The 23,332-nt window shown below is 36.1% G+C and overlaps 1 protein-coding gene across 3 annotated transcripts; it reads left to right on the top strand.

Annotated features, from left to right (window-relative positions):
* Positions 1–720: 720 nt before the first annotated feature.
* Positions 721–19,073, top strand: LOC106953189 (glutamic acid-rich protein-like). Of its 3 annotated transcripts, none has more exons than XM_015041773.1 (36): positions 721–802; positions 890–961; positions 1,058–1,102; positions 2,205–2,264; positions 2,347–2,406; positions 2,484–2,543; positions 2,620–2,685; positions 2,784–2,840; positions 3,212–3,277; positions 3,991–4,041; positions 4,135–4,209; positions 4,303–4,350; positions 4,562–4,633; positions 4,704–4,760; positions 4,848–4,916; positions 5,122–5,175; positions 6,794–6,859; positions 7,075–7,152; positions 7,236–7,289; positions 7,365–7,439; positions 7,545–7,589; positions 8,883–8,939; positions 9,946–10,002; positions 10,700–10,786; positions 10,916–10,966; positions 11,272–11,346; positions 11,444–11,494; positions 11,972–12,061; positions 12,185–12,232; positions 12,588–12,680; positions 12,755–12,805; positions 14,149–14,193; positions 14,869–14,946; positions 16,403–16,442; positions 16,845–16,896; positions 17,505–19,073. In XM_015041773.1, exons 4-36 carry the CDS (start codon positions 2,247–2,249, stop codon positions 18,457–18,459), a joined length of 2,901 nt encoding a protein of 966 aa, XP_014897259.1. In that variant the 5' UTR covers positions 721–802; positions 890–961; positions 1,058–1,102; positions 2,205–2,246; the 3' UTR covers positions 18,460–19,073. The 3 variants fall into 3 exon arrangements, with proteins under 3 accessions (XP_014897259.1, XP_014897258.1, XP_014897260.1); XM_015041772.1 differs by having other exon boundaries at positions 8,880–8,939; XM_015041774.1 differs by lacking the exon at positions 5,122–5,175 and having other exon boundaries at positions 8,880–8,939.
* Positions 19,074–23,332: the final 4,259 nt, after the last annotated feature.

The following is a 23,332-nucleotide window of genomic DNA, read 5'->3' as shown; positions in this document are numbered from 1 at the left end:
ACAGCTCACAGGTGAGGGAAACTAAACCCTCCAGTCTGAAGGACGTCCGACACAGAAAAAATAATCCTTTTTGAAGTCAATCCCCTCACATTCCCACAGATTTTTTATTATTTTAAATTCACAGATCAAGGAAATCTTTGGACACGACGAATATTTTTTTTTTAGATTTATTTTATTCATCTGAACGGAGGGATTTGAATCCGATGAGGAGGATTAATGGTACGTTAATGATCACATTTTTTGTTGTTATTCATACCGGCTGATTAGTTATTAAAATTATTGCCTTTGGAACTGATTTACCGTCATCACTCTGACAGGATCCATATGATCAACTAGATCTGGACTTGGAGTGCGAAGATGGAGGATCTGTCGCTGTGAGTAACTGTGTTGTGAAGTTAACTTTTCCGTTTTTCTTTTTTTTAACCTGATCGAGACCCGGAATTAACTGGTAACAGATTCTGGTACCCATCGGGCTCGAATACAAACAGGTGGAGTGGATAAAAAGATCCTAATTTTAAACGTTTGCTGTTTCAAAGCATTGCAGCCAAGGGCGGCTCTTGGATAACTGGCACCCTGGGTGGACTGGCTGTTAATGAATTAATGTGTTGGTATTAACAGTCTTCTAATGTTGGTGAAGGTGAAAAATTTTTGGCATCTTTTGCTTTTTAAGTCTATTTTTAATAGACGTTCACATGTAACAGATGTCTAACTTTTGTTTTTCTTCCAGGATGTTTCGATTTCCTCACAACACCCTGAATTGTCTACCAGCAGTGACAGCTTAACAGAGAATAAACCATCAAAGGTACTGCTTTTGTTATATTTGTGTGATTTTTACGTATTTATTTTCATACAAACAAGCTGGAAATTGTAAACTTTTTTTCCATTTCAGGATAAATCAGGAATATTTGGTGGAATACTGAAGCGATCGCCCCGACCAGGACACACCCACAGGCCGTCTCAGGTGAACAACTTTTACTTTTCATTAAAACAGTAACAATGATATCAACTACATCTCTGTGTGCAGTAAAATAATCCTGTGTTTCCATGTTTTATCCAGGATCTCCTGGACTTTTCAGCTGATGATGAAAACACCAACACGAAGGTGAGTCTCATCCCATCGGATTAGGATTTTTTTCCCTGAATTCAGCATTTTAAATAACTGCAGCACATATTTTAAGACTAAAACACGGCCAAATGGGAACTAGTTGTTTCAGGGGAGGATTTTGACCAGTTCAATATACTATTTTTTAAGGTGAGGAGTTTAGTGAAATGCTAGGCTAACATTAGCATGTATTCACTCAGTTTTGATAAGACTCATTGATAATTTGACTTATAAAGTTTTTTGTTGTGATTTGTGGTAGTTTTTTTCAGTGATCAGTCATTTCAGAGGAGTTTAGCCAGTTCTAATCTGATACTTTAATCTTAATTCCATATAAATTTTGAGAAGTAACCCAACATTTTACCAGTACTACCTGGTCAGTACTGTGATCGTGTCTCACTTAACGCGCTCCACTGTAGCTGTGTTTCTGTTGACCATGAAGACTCATTGATACTTTGGCTCACAAAGTATTTCGTCAACGTTCCGGTTTACCGTGTTCAGACAAAATTTAAAGAAAAACTGCTTCAGAAACTTGGCACTTTGCTTTGAACATCGTCAGTTTTACTGATCGGTGTTTCAGCTGCTCTCTAAAAATCTCCCTCACACAGAAAGATCTATGGGAATATTTCACTATATACAGCATTAAACATCGTTATAAAGGGTGAAAAACAGTTAAATCATTAGGGAAAGTGTAGATAATTAAAAAACACCTTCATCAAGACCTCCGTTACTTGTATGTACAATATAACACACATCACTGATTTCAGTTGTTTGCTGCTGTTTCCACTGCTGTCCTCGACCATCTAAGTGTTTTTAATCATTATATAGTCATCTTAATTCACCAAACCTAAGGTATGTGCACCAGGTGTCCAGATATATTTTGTTATCCAGCTGTGAGCGGCGCCTCTGAGCTTTTTGTTTTGGAGAACTCAAATGCGCCAGCATCAGCAATTTGGAAGAAGTGCTAAATCAGCACATTTCTGCCCGTCTAACCGACTGCTGCAACAGTCGAAAAAAAAAATCTCTGTTAGTTTCACTTTAAAACATAGCAACTTAAGCCAATGTTCTGGTTATATTAACTCCTTTATGGTGTTTTTGTTTGAAGGAGGCAGCAGGGAAGGTGAAAAAGTCTCCTAAATTCAATGGGATGAGAGCAGCGTCCAAGGTACTTATTATGCATCTATTTTCTCTTCTAATGTTTCCACATTATTGTAAGTTGGTTCATTATTTTTTAAATGTTCCTTTAGGAAGATTTGTCTGGACAAAGTGAGCTCTCAAAAAGCAACAACAGTCTTTCCAAGACAAAAGTGAGAATTATTTCAAACTAAAATCAGATTAATTTAAATGTTCAGGATGTCTTAAAACTTTAAATTTCTGTCTTCAGGAGTCAAGTGGGTTTGGTGCCATCTTTAAAAACCCTTTTGGAGCAAGAGCGCCATCTCAGGTGGGAGCAGTAACTGTTAATGCATCCTGCTTAAATATTATTATTGATAATAAGTGATCAATATTTCTGCCCTCAGGAGGATCTAAGAGCAGCCAGTGAGGTTTCTGAAAGCAGTGAGAATCTGTCTGAAAATCACACAAAGGTGAAGTTTTTACCTGATACATCCAGACTGAGCAGCTTCAGTCTTTATCGAGCTTAAAGGTGAGTTTCTCAGCGTTGATTTAGTTTGTTGTTCTTCAGGAAAAAGGATTCTTTGGTGGCATGTTCAAGAAAAAAGTCGCAAGGTCTCAGTCTCAGGTAAGACGTTAAATACAGTTCAGAAGATGTAAGATATTCATAAGATATTTTGTTCCAACTTTAGAGCAGAGAAAACATTACTGACGAGTTTCAGTTACCAAAAAATGTCAGAACTGTGATTTTTGAGCGATGCCACGCCCAGCTAGACGAGGTACCAGTCAGGACACCAGTAGAGTCAGTTTGTTGATCTAGTGACCATTTTTTAATCTGGTTATGGTGAAGGTGCTTCCAAAGCTACTTTAACTCTGTCATCAGTTGTTCACTGATGCCGACTCGCAATCTGAAGCCTTTAAATAAATTGTTTTACTAAACAAAGTCACCTAAGTTTCCCAGGTTGTTTCATGAGTTTTAACTTGTTTTTCTTGGTGCAGGATGATTTGTCTGTGGATGAAGAACTATCAGCCAGCAATGATAATCTCTCAGAGAAACCTTCAAAGGTAAATGATGAAATTTAAGCCATTTTTCTTAAAATTAAAGACTCCTACACACTGGATGTGATTTTTACCATTTTTCCAACAAACGTGGGAAAATGTTTGAACTTTCAGAGTTTTTATTACTTGTTATAAAATCTCGAAGAAAAACAATGAAGTGCCTTTTCCATTGATTTTGGTATTTAAATTACATTTTCTCATTGATTTACAACGTCATAACTTGAGTTTTGTCAGTATTTTAATAATTTCACTTTAATATCACAGCCAATGTATAAATGTGAAGTAATTAAAAACTCGAACAGTGGCTTGGTTAGTTCCCAAACAAAGAACGGACACTTCTGTTTTTATTCCTGAAGTTTCACGAGCAAAATAAATTTGACACAAAAAGAAGCCGTATTTAACATGTAAATCTAGTCCATATTTTCCAATTTTAAGTATAAATTTTGAAATTAAGTTGATTAAAGTTTGTTCAAATGTCAAAACTGTAAAAATGTCCCTTTAGCTCACAAACTGAAGGCTAACTTCACTACAGATTTGTAGTGACCTAGTTACATCTAGGTCAATGTTTTGTGCTTAAATGTCTTAAAAAGTTGAAGGAAAAAAACAAGAAATCTGGGTTTGGAAAATTGGGGAACTGAGAAAATGGATTATTTTTAAAACGCAAGTAATAAATGTCATTTAATAGTCTGTAAACTCATCATCACTATATTTTCTGCCAGGGTGGAGTGGCGGCGAAGATCCTGAAGAATCCCTTCACCTCGTCGGCTCAGGTAATTTTCCCGCATGAAGAACTCAAATTTTATATAAATTAAACTTCTTGTGATAATTTCTTATTGGTTACATAACTTTGGATTTTATTTTAGGAAAAGAAAAAATCTGAAAACGTTGGAGATCCAGATGAAACCAGCTCTGCTGCACCGAAACCTAAAACTAAAAAAGTAAGACTCCTTTAAATAGTTTTTTGGTCTTTTATTTGAACATTTTCACAACATCTTAATAATTATTGGTGAATAAATTCTTGATTTCTCCAGAGTGGCTTCAGTGCGATGATTAAGAGCACCTTCTACAGTGAGAAACAGGTGACACAGCATGTTTGAAACCCACAATTTAAAAAAATCCTGCACTACTTTTTATAAAATCCAGTTAAAATACTTTGAATTTGTAGTTGTCAGAGGATAAAAAAGTGAAAAGAGAGCTTGAATACCTTCTCACATCTAATGTAAATAACTAAAGAGCGATCTGCATTTTTATTCTTGTTTGTGTTTGAAACTAAAATGGCTTCCTCTGCAGGAGAAAAGCTCAGAGGCTGATGATGAGGAAACAGCAGAAGGAGATGGAGACAGTCAGCACAGCCACAAACAGGTTTGTTATGGAAATATTTAAATTTAAACTCATGTTTTTGGTCATATATGTATTTTCTTTTCTTTTTCAGAGTAAGCTGGTTGGGGCCATGACGAAGCTGAATCCATTCAGAGCTGCTGCACAAAAGGTTTGTGATTTAAATTTCAGATTGTGTTTTATTTCTCCATCTTACAGTGTTTTTATTTTATTTTTTTAATCTTTTTGTATTCGGCAGGAGAAACAGACAGGATCCGACGATGAAGAGCAAACTGTGAGCAGCGAGAAGTCATCAACTCACAAACAGGTACATGTGCATTTTTATTGTTTCTCTTTCCAATAGAAAGTATTTATTATTATGAATAATCCTTTTTTCACAGAGATCTTTCCCCTTCTTTAGGAGCTCATCTGTTTTAATAAAACTTTATAACTGTTTTAAACTCCTCTGCTTTGCTAGGACTGCAGCTGTCAGAGTAACATTTGTGCATCATTTTTAATGTTTCCCTCCTTAGAGCTCCATGGTTGAAGCCATGAACAAACTGAATCCGTTCCGCTCTGCAGCTAAAGTAACTATCCTGTTAATAAATGTGCTGGTGGGGTTGAAGGTGGCGGTGAGGGAAAATCAGGGCTGGGAAAGTTTCTGCTGATGATGATCAATGCTTATCCTGAAAGTTTTGCATCATAAAGACTCTTGCTACATATATCACCATAACCTGTTTTCTTTTTATTATTTGAATGTAAACATGAAGAAAGGAAGCCCAGTTTATGTAAGATGAGATGCTGTCATTCCTGTGATGGTGCTGCTCATGATGCTGCCATGCTTTGTGTATTTTCTATGACAGAGTATTATGACCATTTTAATTTAAAAAAATCATAAAATTAGGAGCATAAAGTGATCAAATTATGAGAATAAGTCATATTATGAGAACAACTTTGTACCAGAATAAAGCCATAATGCTGCGAGAGAAAAACTGTAATATTGTGAGAGAAAAAATGTAATATTGTGAGAGAAAAAATGTAATATTGTGAGAGAAAGGCCTTAAAATTGCAAGAGAAAACATGAATGAAGTTGTAGTTTTGCAAGAATAAAGTCATACAAGAATAAAGTCATACAAGAATAAAGTCATGACGTTACGAAAAGTCGTACAAGAATAAAGTCGTGATGTTACGAAAAGTCGTACGAGAATAAAGTCGTGATGTTACGAAAAGTCGTACGAGAATAAAGTCGTGATGTTACAAAAAGTCGTACGAGAATAAAGTTATATTTTGAGGATAAAACTGTAATAAAATAAAATCTTAATACTACAACTTTATCCTTTATTACTTTGACTCAAACTATTATGACTTGATGCTCCGTTCTAATTTTACTGAAATCTGTTGGGTTTTTCAATGTGGTCATTCGTGCTGCTAATTAAATTCAGACACAGTCAGACTTCTGTGTGGCTCCATAGCTTCCGGCAGGAGAAGAACGTTGACGTCAAACAGCAGCGCTCTGTTTACGGCTGTAATAACGGATGAAGCCGTTTATGGATCCGCCTTCGAGGCGGGGCTGTGAGGTGGAAGTTTCCAAGCTTCAGTCTCACAGAGCAGCCAACATTCAGTTCCTACAGACTAGCCTGCAGCAATTAGCAAACATCTGATGGAACTGTGCATCTGCTGAGCTCGTTATAGGAGCTACTTCTCAGTGCAGCGCTGGTAGAAATGTTGCTAAATGGTTAGTAGAGAAGCCGGGTTGTGATGACTTCCTCAAGGCGGAGTCTCGGAGAGAAAACGAGTTTTTAAAGAGAGAGAGGCCCAGTTTCAAGGCATTACAGCATTTTTATAACAACTGAAAGTGAAATAGAAAAATGGAAAAATGTTCCTGCAAAATACAAAATACCGCCCCTTTAAAAGCACTATCTTATCTACTTACTATCTACATTCTATAGTAAATACATAGAAAAAGACTTCATGCCACAACTCTTCAAATAGGAAATATAACGTTTGATTTCATGTTCACTTTAGAGCAGTAGAAAGTCTGTGATCATTTTCTCTACAGCTGAGAGAAATTAAATGTTTCTTCCTATTAAAACAACAAGAAATATCAACTGAAATGATAAATCACCATCTTAAATAGAAGCTCTGACAGGATTTCAGTGAAACACAGTGAAAAAAAGAACAGATGTCTTTTTGTCTTCTGCTCAGAAGGACACTGGGGACATGGAGACCTCTGCAGAGAACGGGAAGCAGTCGGAAAACAAGGCGGATCTGGTGAGCCTATTTTTTCCTTCGGTCACAACTAATCGATGACCACAAACAGGCGTGTGGAGCCGATCAACTTCTTACAAAAATACCCTCCAAACCGAAGCTCCTCCTCCTCCACTCTTCCTGCTACGTCACTCTTACTTTGCTCCTGACGGCTATTAAATCTTCACCTCCTGTTCTGGGACACGGAGCCATTTACTTTGTGCTTTTGTCCTTGGAAGGTCAAGAGTAATTTGATCCAGACAGAAAGGAAGGAAAAGGGTGAAAATCCTCCAGTCCTGCGCAGACAAAGAGCAGAGGTTTGCTGGCAGCCGTAAATATTTACATGTGGTTCTTATGGGAAACATTCTCACTTCTGTTTTAAATCTGTGCTGGGACTCAGGCGATGAGGACGACGTCCATGCATGAGATGGAAAAACCAAAACCAGAGGAGAAGGTGCTTTTTGTTTCCTACCTAAACTTGTGCATTCTTCTATTTTAAATGATGTAACAGTTAAATTTTTCTCTGCAGAAGGAAAAACTCCCTAGAGAGAAGAAGGGAAAATCTTCAGACCCTCCCGTTCTCCCACCCAGACCGTCAGAGGAGGTGAGAAATCTGCTCTTACTTTAGTTATATTTTTGTTTTGTATGTGCCATCTGTTGAAACTGTAACTTATCTTGGTTTAAGAAAGCTGCTGTGGTTACTTTTCAGGAAATGAGCAAAACTGTCAGACATCGCAAGAAAGACAAGCAAGAGGTTTGTACAGAACGTAAAAATGTCTGATTATTTCTCTCTTTGGTTTCACTGACGCTTCATTCTGACTAGTGAACATAAAACCAAGCTGCTTTTTACATTTTTCTAACATTTTTTAGGCATTTAACCTCAGACAAAAGCCTGTATCTAAACTTTACAATAAGGCTCCCCTTATAGATGCGTAGTTCATAGATATGTTATTAAATCATCTCTGAACACTTTATAAGGCATTAATTGTTTATTATGCATTAATTAAGGCCCGAGAAGAGTCAAAATCTACTAGTTTTTTTGCCAAATACTGAGCCAGATCTGTTCATTTATATGTTTTATCTAGTTATCTAAACATTTCAGACTACTTTGTAAGCACAATAGCATTTGTAAACGATTTTTAGCATATCGTCTGCTTCTCATCCTTAATTAATGCATGATAAACAGTTATTAATCATTCATAAGGTGCTTATATTACATGAATAAACACTTTTTTCATCTGTATTATTTTGGGGCTTTTTCATTGACTTAAAGATGGCTAACTTATAGTTATAGATGGCTGGCTAATAAAAGAAACTTTGCTCTACGACAATATTTAAATTGTGTTTAAATTTAGGATTTAAATTATCTCCTCTGCATATTAACTATTTATTTACTCAGGCTGCAAGAGAGAACAATATCTTCAGCAGATAATAGGAAGGCTAAACATGATGCAGCAGAGTAGCTAATTTTCTCCATATGAGCTTTTAACCATATGAAATACGATGGATAAGGAAATGTCTGGAGCTTTTTGGAAAATACACAAACTCCATGTTTGTACCAAAGCCACATAATCACTCTGTTCAATATGAGATGCTTAAGACCGTTTAAAGTGATAATGCCAAATTATTTTTGTTGTTTTTTAAATCTGCAAAGTCATGTTTTACAGTGATTGCTGTATTTCATACCTGCAGCTTGTTACACCTGCTTCTAAAATAGATTTTTATCAACATTTCATGGCAGAAAGGTTAGAAAAAATACTTTAATATCTTCTAAATTAATGCAGTACTCGGGCAAAAATTGTAGTTGGCTACTTTTGGTGTAGGGAGGTGAAAACTTTAGAGAGAGCACAAATCTGATACAAAACTGATCAGGTGCATCTAATTGTTTGGTTTTTATGTGTGGAAAGAAAATAAATGTCTGCCAAAGCTCCACTAACAAGGCTGTATTTCAGAAAGAGATGCAGTTTTTTTAAAATGTAAAAATTGTTTCCAGATTTTTTTTATTATTTAACTAAATTTCTTATTTTATTTTATAAATTTACAGCAGAGCCAATCAGGAGATGAAGCCAATGGAGAAGAATCAAATGGGACCAAAGACAAACCAGTGAGTGAATCGTCAGTTTCAGTTTGAACCTTGTTGCCCAAATTAATTCAAGACTTTTATTAACTGTATAAAATATATTTTTCTTCTGCAGTGTTCCTGCTGTCAGTGCATGAAATGAACTCTTGTATGTCAAGTACTTGCCGTTGCTGTTCAGTTATAATCTGGCTTGTCCAGTTCCTGCTTTTTTATCGCCTGCGTCATGCCAAACCCATGCAAAGTACATGTGACTCCCTCAGGCTGTTGTCAGAGGGAGTTCCTGCAAGCTCTTTGTTACACTGCAAAAACAAAATCTAACTGAGGATTATTGTCTAGCTTCTAGTACTAACATCTTAGGGCACTTGGGATAAGAAAAAACTAACTTACAAGTAACATTTCAGCAAGAAATAGGAGCTTGTTTTGAGTAAATAATTCCTTATATTGAAAAAAGACGCTTGTTTGCTAGTTCCACTAGCAGATGTTTTCACTTACAAGACATTTTACCATGTTATAAGTTAAATAATCTGCCAATGTAACTGTTTTCACATCAGTATTAAGGAATTATTGACTTAATGAAGCTCCTATATTTTGCTGAAAAGTTACTTCAAGTTAGTTTTGTTTTATTTCAAATGTACGAAAATGTTTGCAGTATAAACCAGACTAAATACTTGGTAAGACGAGATTTTTCTGTTCATATTCAGTTGGTTGTGTTAAAACTTTGGACTCTTTGTTTTTGATCTTTCAAGCATGAACATGTGAGTTTTCAGCTGATTTTTAAAGGCTATAATATGGATTTTACAACCGGGAAGCAGAAGCAGAAAGTAGGACAGGACATTTGAGCGAATAAACAGGCGCATACCTGCATGTGGAAGTTTCCTAATGAGTTTATAAAAAAATTGGAGCACGTTCAAGTCAGATGCCAATCGTTCATCCAAATATAAACAGCATCAGTTTCAGTGAAATGTAGTTTTTCAGGTTTCTTGTGTGACTTGGACCAACATGTGATGGTTGTGCACATTTCTGTTTTTAGGCCAAGGTAAAAAAACAGAAGAATCATCATAGACTCATACCACAAATTGGATTCAAGGTAAAATAAATTCAACACTCGGGTTAGAAAAGCCTCTGATTTTGGATGTAAAAAGTAAAATCTGCCCTGTAAAGTGGTATATTTGCTGTCTGCATAGATTCAAGCTAATTTATGGTAATTTATGGCAATTTTACCCCTTCATAATGATACCTATGTAGCTTTTCGGCATTTTATTACTGGTTTATCCAACCAGCAAGTTAAACTCCATTTATATTCTACTAAACGGGAAAGTGGTAGTGCATCTCCAATAAATGAGTCTGATAAAACATAATTTACTTCCCTTTCAGGTTTCTTCTATTTTTCATATTTTAATTATAGGCTCTTAGTGTTATTTGGTAGAGTCCCAAAGCCGCAGGATTTTAGTTATTTTTATAGAAATAATCAAAGGGAGAGAAGGCACTGTTAGCTTAGCGCCGCTAGCTAACTGTTGCTACATTTAGCATCTAGCATCCGCTTTCAAGCTTCTTGAACTAAAGCAGTGGCATAGTTTTTTTATTAGCCATTTAATTATGTCTACCTTAAAATGTAATATACTTTGACTGATTAATCAAAAACTGCATATTTAAATACAGTTTGAGATAATTTTCTTTGGCATTTGAACCATCTTTATCTCATAGGCATAAGCTAGCTAGCCTTGTTTTCATGAACTCTGTATTTTGTGTTGCCTCATGTTTTGTAATGTTAATGCTTATTTTAGGCTGGGTCTGATGATGAAGGGCTGAAAGATGAAGAGTCTTTACCCAAAGAGGAAGATAAAGATGAGGACAAAGAGAAACCAGAAAAGGTCTGATATATTTGTTTATTTCTGACATAGATTAAATACTAACTCAATTAGCAGCTGCAAGTAGAACATTTCTGCATTTAATTTAAAGGAAATATGAGTTATTAGGGTTTTTTGTTTGCTTGCTTTTAGTCGAAAGTGAAAAAGCCAAAGAAACCCAATCCTTTCATGCCCCGGGTCAAGGTAAGGCTCAAAAATTTTACTTGTACGAACTTGTTTTTTCGCATGTCTGCATGTCCCATATGCTAGAAAAATCTGACTGATGCTTTCAGATGGAGATTATGTTAATCAGTCCATATTTTTTTTAATTTGTTTTTGTAATTCAAACACTAGAAAATGGGTTCCTTTCAGTTCTTCCTTTGCTGATGCATGTTATAACATCATTTTAACTGTTGAAAATGTTAAGTATTCAACTAAATAATATCTAATAAATTTTTGTACAGCACCTAAATCCCTTCTTCTACTTGCAACTTTTTATTATTTGTCAGGCTGCATCTGACGATGAAGGGCTCAAAGATGAAGAAGAGGAAATTAAAGAAGTTGAGGAAGAGAAACCAGAAAAGGTCTGTTTTGTTTTGCTGTGTGTGGGTTGTTTTTTTTTTTTACCTGTCTGGCAGGTAAAAACAACACAGTAATTATTTCTTGTTTTGTTTTCTTTAGCCCAAAGTCAAGAAGACAAAGCAACAGAATCCCTTCCTGTCTCGGTTTAAGGTAAAGCTAGGAAATGCGACTTAAAGATGTCCAAATGCTCCCATCTATTTGATTAAAATAATCAAATTGAAGATACTTAAATTTAAACAAACTGTGGTTTCCTTTTCAGTTAATCTTTTTTAACTACGTATTGCTTGATTATGCATATATACGAAGAGTGATTAAAACGAGGAAGATCACAGTTATGATGACATCAAATTAATTACTGTTCAGATCAGAATATAACTAAAAAGTACTTTGTAGGACGTCAAGGAAATGCAAAAGCAAAATATAAAGCACATGTATAAAAGAAACAGATGTTAAAGATATGAAATGTATCAAACAGTTCATTAGGTGGATAATTTGTTCAAAATTGGCTGTAAACAAATTGATTTAAAGGAGCAACAGTTTCTGCACATCTCAGGTTTTCAGGGAGTTTCTTCCAGAGCTGAAAAGTAAACATTAAAAATCATGTTTTTGTTTTTTTTTAATTGTCAGGGTGCGTCTGATGATGAAGGGCTGAAGGATGAAGATGAGTCATCGTCTACAGAGGAAACTAAAGACAATGACAAGGAAAAACTAGAAATGGTCTGTTTTGTTTTTTGACCTTTTTTGCTGCTTCTAAGCAAATGTTAATTTGACTAATAACTGAAAATGGAGCGTTTCTGTATTTCAATTAAAAATAAAATAACTTTTTTTTTCTTCTTCTAGCCCAAAGTCAGGAAGCAGAAACACAATCCTTTCATGCCTCGGCCTAAGGTCAATATCAAAATGTGACTAATTCTGCCATCTAAAAATAATTTAAAATAATAAAGGTGGAGATGATTTTTCTTTCTGTTCAGAAATTTTAGAGTTTTTAGTAAACATTTTTCTGTAAAAAAACAGAAAAACATTTTTAAACATTAGTTTAAAAATGTTTCAGTTTTTTAAACTAATTCTAATCTAAATCTAGACAAAAAAAAGAAGCAGTAATTGTTTTAAAATGGTCTCTTCATCAATTAATTTTACAAACACCTAATATATATATATATATATATATATATCTGTTATAGCCAGCAGCTAAATGTTGTTTTATTTTTGTGGCTAATTTTCTTTCTTTTTTTTTTTTTGTCAGGCTGCATCTGATGATGAGGGACTAAAAGACGAAGAAGAGTCTTCAATTAAAGAGGAAATTAAAGAAGATGGGGACACGGAGAATATGGACAAGGTTAGGTTAGGCAAAAGGAACTTTGTGTTTTAATTTTATAGGCATGGCCTGATCCTGTTTTTGTTTGTTTTTAGCCCAAAGTCAAGAAACCAAAGAAGCACAATCCTTTCATGCCTCGGATCAAGGTAAGAGAAAAACATGAGAGTTATTCAAACCATATCCAAAAGTTGTAAACATTTCTGATTAGAAATGATCCACTTTAGTTTTTATTATTATTACTGGAGAGTATATTTAAAAAGCCTTTCTGCACTACTCTAGGTAACTGTACTTAGCAGGCTGACTCATCATCATGGCTTCCTTTCAGTTTCTTTGACTAGTCCGTGCCTTTATTTGGTTGAAAATAGAAGCAGGACACAACATTGCAACATGCAGATTTCACTGCAGCTTTGGTTTTGTTTAACAGTACATCTCAAGGTCTGGGGGAACTCTTCTCTGATAAAAATGTTAGATAATCTATTTGCACCAATGCACCTGTAGGACGTAGTTCTAAAGAAACTGGGTGATACATTTGGTTTAAAACTGCAGACAACAATCATGCTTCAGTTTCAGCTGCATTTATAAGTCAGACTCAAGAAAAAGTTCAAAGAAGTTGACAGTTGAATATTAAAACCAAACAAAGAAGTAATTAACTTTGTAATAACTAGCATTTGTTTATGGAAAATGTGTTTTAGGTGTTTTTCGTGTCATCTTTCCAGTAGATTGTCTGGTTTAAGGTTTCCAGTGGCTTGAATGTCATGAATCCAGTACTTTTCTGCCATGTCGTTTACATATTTATTAAGATTTATATCAGTTTTTCTGTCACGTTTGAAGTAGTTTACATGTGCAGTTTGTGCTTTTAATATTTCTACTACTTTTCTTACATCAGGTTTCAGTTCTTTGCACTTTTCAGGTGTCCCTCGGTTATGTGTAATTTGCACAATTAATAATTCCAGTAGTTTTCCATTCAGGTTTAGAGATTTTTCTGCATGTTTGCATATATATTTATGACTGTAATACTTTGTAATATCACAGTTGACACGCTGTAAAATTTAGTAAAAACAAAAAAAATAAATTAAATACCAACGGAGTGCAATCCGTTTGGTTCTTAAAATATTCTGAACTGTTTCCACAACAAGAAGTAGCTACTGCCGATTGAAACCACTATGTGGCATATTCCAAAAATATTGATGAGATTTCATGACAGGAAAGATGTTGACGTGACACCTGGAGTTTGTTCATGCAACCATAAATGTGATGGTTATGGTTGTATAAAAACTTTGATAGTTGCTGCATTGTTTGAACTAGTTTTAATTTAGTCGTTGATTTAAACTCTTTCCTCACCAGGTTATTTAGATGAGGTTAGTCCAACGATTCACTGCAACCTGTCTGCACCGTCTGACAACCATTAGCTGACCATAAGTCTGAACTTTGAACTTCAGTGTCAGCATTAGGACAAACATGATTTTCTGATTGTTTTGTTTGTTTTCAGGCCAAAGTCATTCAGAAGAACAGACCAGACGGAGCTGCAGCAGAGGTGGAAAATATTTTCTTTATAAAATAAATAGTTTTTAATGTATCTTTTGTTTGTTACCCCTTTTCCTCTCTGTTGCATGAAACCTACATGTGAAGTACATGTATTTAGTACATGATATGTTTCTTTTCAGTCTTCCTCATTGTGTTTCAGTCACTTGACTCCCACCCTCCTCCACCCTGAAAACAACCTCCTATTCTCCCATCACACACTTCGCCTCCAGAGTAAACGCTCAGTTTCCAACAGAGACTATTGTTGTCAGTGTGTTTTTCTTTTTTTTTTTGTTCCTCTCTGCCACTGCTGACATGAAACCCATCCCCACACCGTCATACGTGTTTGTGCGTGCCCATGAACATGGGAAGATGAGAAGATTAGGCTCAAATGTGCCCAGACTTGTTTCTTCACTTCTTGTTTTCAGCGGCTTCATGGAAGCTTTTGGTCCTTTTTTTTTACTTCTGCAAAACGGCGTAAAGCAGTCTGCAGAGTCGAAATTGTTGTAACTCGAACTTCCTCCCTTTTCTCTGAGCAGAAATAGCGAAACCAAGAAACCATAACTCCTCACATGCTGGTGTTTAAATTTACAACGGTCTAAACATACACCTGTCTCCGTTCTTCTGTACAGATTTGTTTGTAAAGTTAAGCTTATTCCCTTGTTTTAATTTGCTTTTATCTTCTCAGAATGAAGAACCCCAAAGGTCTTTATTTGACCGGCTGGAGGATTTACGTATGGAGCCCTCAGGTCCAGAAGACGGCCAGGTTGGTTGTTGGGACTAAATATGTTGACGACTCAGGGTCTGTTTGCCCCTTTTCCAGTTTTGTCCCAACAATACATCATTTTAATATCTGTAAACAAACCAGTTAGCCATTCCTACACTTGTAATTAGTTATTGTATATTAATTTATATCTCTTTGCAGTCAACTGTCTAAAGAATTATGACGATAGAAGTTTCAAGAGATTCTGCAATCTTTGTTATATTGGTGTAATTTTTTATTTTACTGAATATTTTGTGGTGGCAAGGAGGAACTGTGGTTAACACTGTTGCCTTGAAGCAAGAAGGATTGAATCCCACCTGAGCTCTTTCTGCATAGTGTGTTTATGTTCCCTCCATGTGTGTGTGGTCTCTCTGGGTCCGTTTGTGGAGGTGAGAGTGCGCAATCAAACTCTGATTCAAAACGGTTCGGTTGAAGTGAACTCTGGTGTGTTTCGAATGCATATCTGAATAGCAAGCGGACAGGAGACCGCTCCAAAGGCAGGAAGCATGCTACAGTGCAGGGCATTCTGGGTAAATTCAACCAAAACAAACATGAGTCTAGCCAGTGAAAGAAGAGGAATTTTACAACCGCTAAAATCTGATGCTACTCCATTTGTGTTTGCATTCTGTGAATATGAAAGTTGCGCTCAGTGACATAAAAGGTTTTTATGTCATTTCCTTCAGTGGTTATCGGTTCAGCGCCCCCACAGGCGAGGAGGTGAACAGGTTTTTCAATTAGTTTGGTTCGTTTGACAGTGCAGTGTGAAAGTGAACTGCAGCAGCTGAAAATGTAAGAAATGTTGCAACTTTGATCCTCAATCAAACCGAGTCTACTGGACTATCAGGTGTGAAAACATCCTTAGGTTAATTGATCACTTTAAATTCGTCTTAGGTGTGAGTGTTTATGTGCATGCAACCTGCCCAATAACTGCTGGAAGTGCCCACCAGTTCACCTTCTTCTGTTAAATTCACACCACATGATTTCTACCAATATGTCATCAGCGGCGTTTCCCTTTACATCAGAGCCACATTAAAAGTGTACAAAACCCTAGATGCTAACCAATTTCTTTTGTACATGGTTGGCTACTTGATGGTTGGAAGATTTAATAATAATTAGACTCGTACCTTCTCCAAAATTCAATGTTTGATTGCAAATTACTAATCTTACATACTTATAAAGTATGTGAACCTTAATCTTCCTACCTTGTATAGAGTATTTGCTGCAAATCTGCAAATACATAGAGGGCTACTAGTTCTTATGGTTGACGGTTGCTGTCCATCGCCACTGTTGTCCAATAAAATGACTAGTTTGGTGTGCATCCCTGTCTGTTTGTACAGCATCCTATGACCATTTTCACAGTGAAATCAACTTAATAAAAGTGACCAACTGCCTGTTTTTTGACCAGCTTTACAAGTCAACAATGGCAGCAAGTATGTAAATAAAAATCTGTCTCTTTTAGGATGTGGAGGATCTCATGGACTGGTGGAACACTGTTGAACGTAAGTCTTTTTTTTTCTATTGTTTTAATTTTTTTTATCTGAAAATATGAGGAAAAGTGTTTTTAATACTCTAGAGTTGTTTTCATTTAAGTATATAACTCACTTGAGTAAAATCAAAATACTTCCAGTTGTCCTCTCCAGCGTCCATTTTTAGAAAAAAGACTATTTCCTGCTTCAACAAACCAAAAGCTTTTAATAAACCTGCTATAAAACCGTCATGGGTCACTGGAAACGTCTGGGAACAAAAGGCTGACCTTGCTAATGTTCACCCGGCCCACTGGGAGCTTATGGTTGTCATAGCAACACATGGGTGTACCGCTCATTAACATGCTGTTGACTTTGTGTTACCCATGAAGTGATTCATAACATTACTCCTTATTGCTTTGTTTTTTTGTTTTTTAGCATGGGAGGACACGCCTCAAGATGACGACATGACAGAAAAGGAAGAGGCCAAGTAAGTTAAAGCAGAAATGGACGTCAATTAAACCTTTTGAGTGACGCTTTGCAAATATTGTTCACTTATTGTCTATAATCATGCTGATATACTGTATTATAAACTTCTCCTGAATTGATTTACAGTCTGGCAGTCAAACAAACAAAAAAAAAAAAACAACAAACTACAGAGCAGCAGTTAACAGTTGTAAAATTAAATAGCTGAAATTCACAACATTAATTATAAGTTATGCAAAACATGGCAAAATGTCTAAATGCTAAGATATCGTACTAGTTTACACCGAGCCGATGCTGTTATATACCACAGTCACAAACTGCAACAGAAAAAAGGGGAGGAGCTGGCAGTTACCGGTTGCTATGGTAACCACCAACTGCCAAGAGCAGCAGAGCTTGTGTCAGTAAAAATCAGGAGAAAATGACTTTTTGACTAAATGAATTTGAAGAATAAGTAAATAGTAAAGAAAATAAGAATAAGTAAACAATAAGTAAAGAGATTTTGATAAATTTCTCGTCTATAATAATATTAAAAAAAAAATTCCCACAGAAATCAGATGAAAGTGCTGTTTGTTGGTTGTCACGTTTTTAGTCATCGTCTTTTTCTTGTGTCAGGGCCTTCGCTGTAACTGCAGATAAGGTCCAGAAGGGAATCCGAGTTTTCAACAAGCTGTTCTCCGAGCGAGCCGAGAGCCTCTGGCAGCACGTCATCGACCTCAACGCCATCGCCGACGGCCTGGACAAATTCAACAAGAAGACAAAGATCGCTCAGATCACCGGCGGCTCCACCAGCGCCATCGGGGGCGTCGCCACCATCACCGGCCTCGCCCTGGCTCCGGTCACCATGGGAACCTCCCTGATCATCACAGCCGTCGGTTTAGGTGTCGCCACGGCTGGTGGGTTAACTTCGGCCGGCGCCGGCATCTCCAACCAGGTCAACAACTCTTTGGACCGCAAGAAGGTGGAGAAGATCGTCGAGGACTACCAGGAGAAGATCGCCGACCTCAATAAGTGCCTGAAGTTTATCAAGCAGGGAATAGAGAACCTGCGCAAGTTCGACCTGATCAAGATGAAGAAAAGCGCGTACAACCAGGACTTCCCCGCGCTCACAAGTCAGTTCTACGAGGACGGCGCCATGGCGGGGAAGGCCATCCTCATCAACGCCAACGAGATCATGCGTGTGGTGCAGATTGCCAACGTGGCAGGCAGCACGGCCGCCAGGGCGGTCCAGATCGCCAGCATGGCCACAGGCGTCCTCACGGGGCTCTTTGTCGGTATGGACATCTACTTTGTAGCTAAAGACTCTAAGGAGCTGAAGAAAGGGGCAAAATCAGAGTTTGCAGCCAAAATCAGGGAGGTGGCCACACAGCTGCACGACGGGCTGGTGGAGCTGAACACCATCCGGGAGGAGCTGCACAGCACCACACCAGAAGGCATCGCAGACGGCAAAGAGGGCGAGAGCGAAAAGAAAGAGACAAGTGAGAAACATGAAGAGAGTTCAGATGAGGATGAGATCGACCGGATTAAAAAAGCTATAAAAAAGGACCTTGAGAGCCGGGAATATGTCTGACTCCAGCAGGCTATTATGGGGTGCCGCTTGCAAATGTTACAGTAAGAAATTAACAATATTTTTGGTTTATTGAGCCTATCATAGAGGAAAAAAATCAGGGATTCATTTTTCAAAGTCATATTTTGACAATTTTATTCTACATTTAAATAATATAGTTACAAACTAAATATTGAATTGGGCTAAATTCTTAGTTTACAGATTAAATGCTAATTAAATACTTAGATATGCAAACTGACAAAATATTTAGCTAGCTACTTAAATATTTAGTTAGCACACTAGCCTGATCTGCTAACTAAATATTCAGGTTGCTAGCTAAGTATTTTAGCTAGCAGGCAGGCTGAATGTTTGCTAGCCTGCTAAATATTTAGGTAAATACTTAGCTAGCAAGATAAATATTTTGTTAGCTGGTCAGGCTAGTGTGCTAGCTAGATATTTAGCTAGAAAGCTAAATACTTAGTTTTGAAATATCTTGCTACCTAAATATTTAGTTGGTACAGCAGCCTGGTTTCTAAAAGAATATTTAGCTTGCTGACTAAATATTTTGGTCCAAGCTAAATATTTAGTTTGAAAAATAAATATATAGTTTGGAAAATAAAAATTTAATTTGGATCTAAATATTTAGTCTACAAACTAAATATTTATCTTGTGAATTAAATATTTTGTTTGGAACTGTGAGATTTATAAATGTATGAATAATATGGTGAAAATGTGACTTTGAAAAATGAACTCCAGTTGTTTTCTGTATGTCAGACTAAATAAGCCGAAATATTGCTGTTAATTTTTGTACTGTGTAACTTTATAATCTGTTCTCCATAGCAGACTGCGTTAAACTTTAAAGTTTTAACAGGACTCTGAACTTTACCCATTCTGAACTTATTTAAAGCCTCCCGCTGCTGTTTCCTCTCCAGTCTCATTGAGGAGACTTTCAAATTGAAACTGACTCGTTCTAATCAAAACACTACATCAGTAGGAAACCAATCTGGAAGTTGTGCCATTGTGTGAAACGTCTGTTTGTTTCAGCAGTGAGATTTGAAGATTTAATTGATTCAATTGTGATATTTTTACAGACCTTTTTTTTTAAATAAGGTCACCCAGATTTGGGATTTTTACGTTACGTGATGATGGGTGCCTTTTGTTCAGTGATGCCTTAAAAAGTGAACACTGGAGGTAATTTTTAAACTATCAGTAGTGAAATTATTTTTTTTACAGAAACTGGTGGATATAAATCTGGATTGATGAAAAATTTTGTTTCAGGCTTGAATAGCTTGTTAGCTAAATATTTTGAATAATCTTAAACATTTTGCTGGGTTTTGCAACATTTAAATCTGCCTCCTTATTTTATCAGTTTTAATGCCCATAGTTACATTTTAGGGTGAAAACCGTTAACAGATTAGGTAATATGTTGTTTCTTTACCAACAAATTCAGAATGAAGAAGTCAAAAACTTAACTGCTAATCATTTAATACAGATTATTTTTTATTTTAATGCACTTTGTTAAAATGTGAATCAGAGTTTAGAGTTTTGGCACCATTTATTTAGTTTAGTTCATGTTCTTAGCCACTTCTTGTTCTCTGTTGTCATTTGACGAGGATAAATCTATGAACGTTCTTTTTATCTGAACAAAAACTTATTAATCCAGACTTTTTTATGAAATGTTAGCTGGTAAATCTCACGCTGAATGATTATGAATGCCACTGGTTTCCATCACTGAATTCAAGTCTTTGGGTTTTTTAATATAAATCAGTCTTATTGAATTGTTTAATATCAATTAACTGATACATTTTAACTAAGCTAATTTAAGCCAAACAGACAGTTATATATCCATTATGTGAGGTATGCAAATTATGATATTTTCCTCTACTGTTACTTTAGAGTTAAATGTTTTCTTTAGGTTCTGGTGCCTGTTGGAAGCAAATGTTTATTTATTGGTCTTCTTTGTTCTGTAAAGGCTGGATTAGAAATACTTGTACGTGCAATAAACTGTCCATGTGAGTTTAAATACATTTTTATTACAAAATTAACTAGTGGCTCCACGTCTGTACATTTTGCAGGTTTTGCAATTGAACAAGCACTTTGATGCCTCATCTAGTTTAATTCAGCCAGAAAACGTCAATTGTTTTTTTGTTTTTTTTTGGAACCCCATCCCACCCCGCATAAAACAAAACAAAACAAAAATGATGCTGGTCCTAGATCAGATACGGTGGGGCCCAAACCGATTGTCCATAATCTCTGCCGCCTTATAGTCTGACTGTTTTATAAAGATCTTTACCTGGGAAGAAGTGCATGCAAAGTCGGAGATTTCTTAATTATTTACAGGAATTACAGTACATGTATATATTTTAATTTATGCAGTGGTAAAAGCCTTTTTGGGACCATAAGCATATTTTCATTTGGAACTTCCCATACCAACATGTCAACACCAGATGCTTCATCAATCTTAAGCTACTTGTGTGTAGCGTTCCTGCTATCATTAGCTTACATCACACCATTATGACTGTTGATTTTAATCTTACAGGAGTAGCAAATAATAATAATATGAATTTTAATGCATCCTTCACTATAAACTACAGGTCTTCCATCAGTGTTTTTTTTTTTTTTAATCTGTTGAACAAATTTTCCCTTTTCCTGCCCAGTGTTTTGTTCAACGTTCGTCCAACAGGACGATGATTCCAGTCATCAAAACTGGTTTTGTAATAGATGAAGGAGGCTTACATTAAAATATTCCGTCTACCCTATTAATAGCTTTGTGAATTATGCTCAAGATAAACTAGATCTTTGCCAAAAATAATCATATTTAATCTTCTGTCAAGAACAGTGACTAAATTTAAGTTGATGTCACATTATGAGGTCTCTTTGTATGTTACTGAATGATATTTTCCCAAATACCAGTGTGTTTTTTTTATATTGCACACTGTAGAAAGAGTTACTAAAATGACTTGGTAAACCAAAATTATGACATTTATACCAGTGATAAACTTCTCACAGCAACTATGTGCTAGTCTGGGTGTGCCGTGGTGGCACAGGGGTTAAGCACAGTCCACATATGGAGGCCTCAGTCCTTGATGTGGCCATCACAGGTTTGATTCCTGGCCTGGCGACCTTTGCCGCATGTCTTCCCCTTCTCTCATTACCCACTTTCCTGTCAACTAACTATCAAATAAAGGCCACTAGAGCCGATAAAACCTTTTAAAAAATATATATGCTAGTCTGACGAAGCTATACGCTTTAACTTTTTTAGTATGTTGTGTTTGAATACAACATATTTTGCCTTCTTGAAATCAACTAAATTTAGAAACTTTCACTGCATGTTTTTAATTAACTTTGTTGGACTCAACATGTGACAACAGAGACAGTCACCCATGTGAAGAGAAGCTGACGTGGTGGAACAAGAGTTTCAGGTACCAAATTCTGTTATTTCAAACCACCATGTCCTGGCAGGAACTTTTTCTTTAATTATATGAAAAGAGGAATGCTTTCTGAGAGATACACCTGTGGCTAAATGATCTTCTGGGAATTCCTCAAGTGATATTTAACGCACACAAGCAGCCAGTGATTTTCCACACTGGTTATTGAGCATTTCAACTCCAACTTCTGCCTTTCCCCCCCCTGCTCCTTTTCTAATTTTAGATAATCACTTTTAACATCTATTGACATGCAAAAATCATGACTATTGTGAAACTTGTGAGTCACATGCAGACACAGGTAGCCACCAAACTTGACCACGCCCTCAGGTGAGTCTCAGGTGAATTCACAGCCAGGAACCAGAGAGGAGACAAAAGTTCTCCAATCATCTTTTCTTCCTGAAGGAAGGTGAGAAACTTGAAACGCAGAGAAGTTTGATCAGTGGTCTCTTTTCGTTGGTCAGGAAGTGTTTTTCTTATGCAACAGGAAGTTTCACCAAGATAATTTTGTCACAGAAGCTCTGCAGGTGTGTTTGAGTTTGTTTAAAGATGCTTTGTTCCACAGGTGAAGTCACCTGTGGGTGGTGTCGGAAACTGTGGATTACCAGACGTGGAGATAAGCACAGCTTAGGAAACATGAGAACATTGGATGGACAGGCAGCGAGCATGAACAGACTAGCTGCGTCATTATCTCCCTGACAGAGACATTTGTGTTCACAAATTTTAGACATTTATACACAACATGCATATTGAACTATTATTTACATTATTTAGTGTCAGGCTAAATACTGTAAATAAAAGAACAAGTAAATTCATAGCTTGTAGCTTATTTTTGAAAGAAAACAATATATCAAAAAAATATTTTTGTACATTATAACAGTTCAAATGGCACATAACCATTATTTATAAAAAAATATATTTATAAGCAATCCCCAGCATTTAATGCAATCTAAAAACATACAAAACATGCATAAAATGATCTACAAATAAATGTACACAAATAGCTTTTTATTGTGTAAAATTAAAAATGAAGGGAAAAATACAATGTTAAAAAGCCGACTGTACAAATCCTAGATGAAAATTGACACAAAATATAAACACTGAAGTTTTCTTTTCTTTACTACAAATTGAGAACATTAATAAATAAGTACAAAATCTATGTTTTTTTTTAAAAAAAAAAATAGTTTATTATATAGGGAAGTAAAATGACAGAAAAATTAAATGTTCAAAACCTGATGATATGCATACATGCAGTTTATAAATTAATGCACATATTATGTTTCCTAAACTGAAAAGCAGTTTAGGAAATAGTTAGTTGGTAAAATCCCTTGAACATTCATAAATTGTATACAATAAATAAATAAATTTGTCAATGAATCTTATTTCCGAGTTTTTAGGACAGCTCCTGAACGCATCTTGAGTGCAGATGCTGCAGAGCGGGGAGTGGCGAAGTTTTAAAACTCCTGGGAGTC

Source organism: Poecilia latipinna, unplaced genomic scaffold, assembly GCF_001443285.1.
Source record: "Poecilia latipinna isolate Pla-1442-1.1 unplaced genomic scaffold, P_latipinna-1.0 Scaffold568, whole genome shotgun sequence".
Lineage (NCBI taxonomy): Eukaryota > Metazoa > Chordata > Actinopteri > Cyprinodontiformes > Poeciliidae > Poecilia > Poecilia latipinna.
This window is presented reverse-complemented; position numbering and strand designations above follow the sequence as displayed.